The sequence below is a fragment of the Rhincodon typus genome, chromosome 36 (assembly GCF_021869965.1).
Source record: "Rhincodon typus isolate 14 chromosome 36, sRhiTyp1.1, whole genome shotgun sequence".
Classification (NCBI taxonomy): Eukaryota; Metazoa; Chordata; class Chondrichthyes; order Orectolobiformes; family Rhincodontidae; genus Rhincodon; species Rhincodon typus.
This window is the reverse complement of record NC_063367.1, coordinates 19,849,472-19,850,665: the sequence shown is the minus strand read 5'-3', so window position 1 is coordinate 19,850,665 and position 1,194 is coordinate 19,849,472. Positions and strand designations below refer to the sequence as shown.

Here is a 1,194-nt window from a genome sequence, read left to right as displayed (position 1 = left end):
TGTTTAATGGGGGACAGTGTAGAGGGAGCTTTACTCTGTATCTAACCCCGTGCTGTCCCTCCCACTCTGTAGCGCCCCACCTCAGTTTCGAGTGGATTCCTCTGCCGCTGGGCACCACAAACTCTCGAGGGTCTGGTCCCCCGTTCCTTCCTCGGGTGGTAGCGGTACCCCTGCCCCGTTCCAGAGGGGCAGTGCCCCCTCCCACGCTGCTGCTGCTACTGGTGCCACTCGAAGCTCGCAGTAAACTCGATGCCTTGGAGGAGAAGGAGCTGATGTCACCGAGGTCACCCGAGGTCATGGAGCCAGTGGCCCGAGAGGGAGACACCTCGTTCTCATATTCCCGACATTCCACCACTGGATCCTCACTCTCCTAAAGAAACAACACATGGGCAGGAAGAAGGAAAGGGCAGTGTGAAATGGTCACTGTTCCACCTGCATGCACACGCGTCAGCCATTAGTCACAGTCACTTAGGATTCACCATGGACATGGTGAGTCCCAAACTGGGGACTTCATAATAATATCACCGCCAGAGCACTACCGAGGGCCGCGCCGCGCTGTCGGAGGGTCAGCGCCGAGGGGCGTGCCGCGCTGTCGGAGGGTCAGCGCCGAGGGCCACGCCATCAGAGGGTCAGCGCCGAGGGGCGTGCCGCGCTGTCGGAGGGACAGCACCGAGGGCCGCGGCATGCTGTCGGAGGGTCAGCGCCGAGGGCCACGCCACGCCGTCGGAGGGTCAGCGCCGAGGGCCACGCCATCAGAGGGTCAGCGTCGAGGGCCGCGCCGCGCTGTCGGAGGGTACTGAGATCCTCCTCGCTGTAGAATGTCCACCCCACACCCCCCGATGGGTTGGTACCTCAGTTACTTTGCGTTCCACCTCTTTCCCGTCGATGTAGTACACGTCAGTGATGATCCGGGTCAGCATCGTGCGCACCTCCCGGATCGTTCGGACATGTCTTCGCAGGAGCCGACCAACAGGAGGTGCTGGCAGCTCAAAGTCCTCATCCTCCTTCGATGGTGTCATTTCAAATGGAGACAAACAGAAGCAAACAGCCAGTTAGAGGCAGGTGGGACCCCATCACCACACAGCCACGGGTCAGAGCAGGAGCAACAGGTCTTTGGGGGGAGTGAAACAGTGAGGGAGGGTGAATGGTGGGGGTAGTCAGGGAGGGACAGGGACAGGGGAGGGTGTGGGGCAT

General features: G+C 61.2%; 1 protein-coding gene across 1 annotated transcript in view; it reads right to left on the bottom strand.

The window, feature by feature from the left end:
- The window catches only part of LOC109933462 (TP53-binding protein 1-like), a 30,729-nt gene that overhangs the window by 11,165 nt on the left and 18,370 nt on the right, over positions 1–1,194 (bottom strand). The window contains exons 8-9 of the mRNA XM_048617054.1: positions 852–1,004; positions 81–370 (exon numbers count right to left, since the gene is read on the bottom strand). Coding sequence (XP_048473011.1) covers positions 81–370; positions 852–1,004 — 443 coding nt within the window. The remainder of the gene's footprint in view (positions 1–80; positions 371–851; positions 1,005–1,194) is intronic.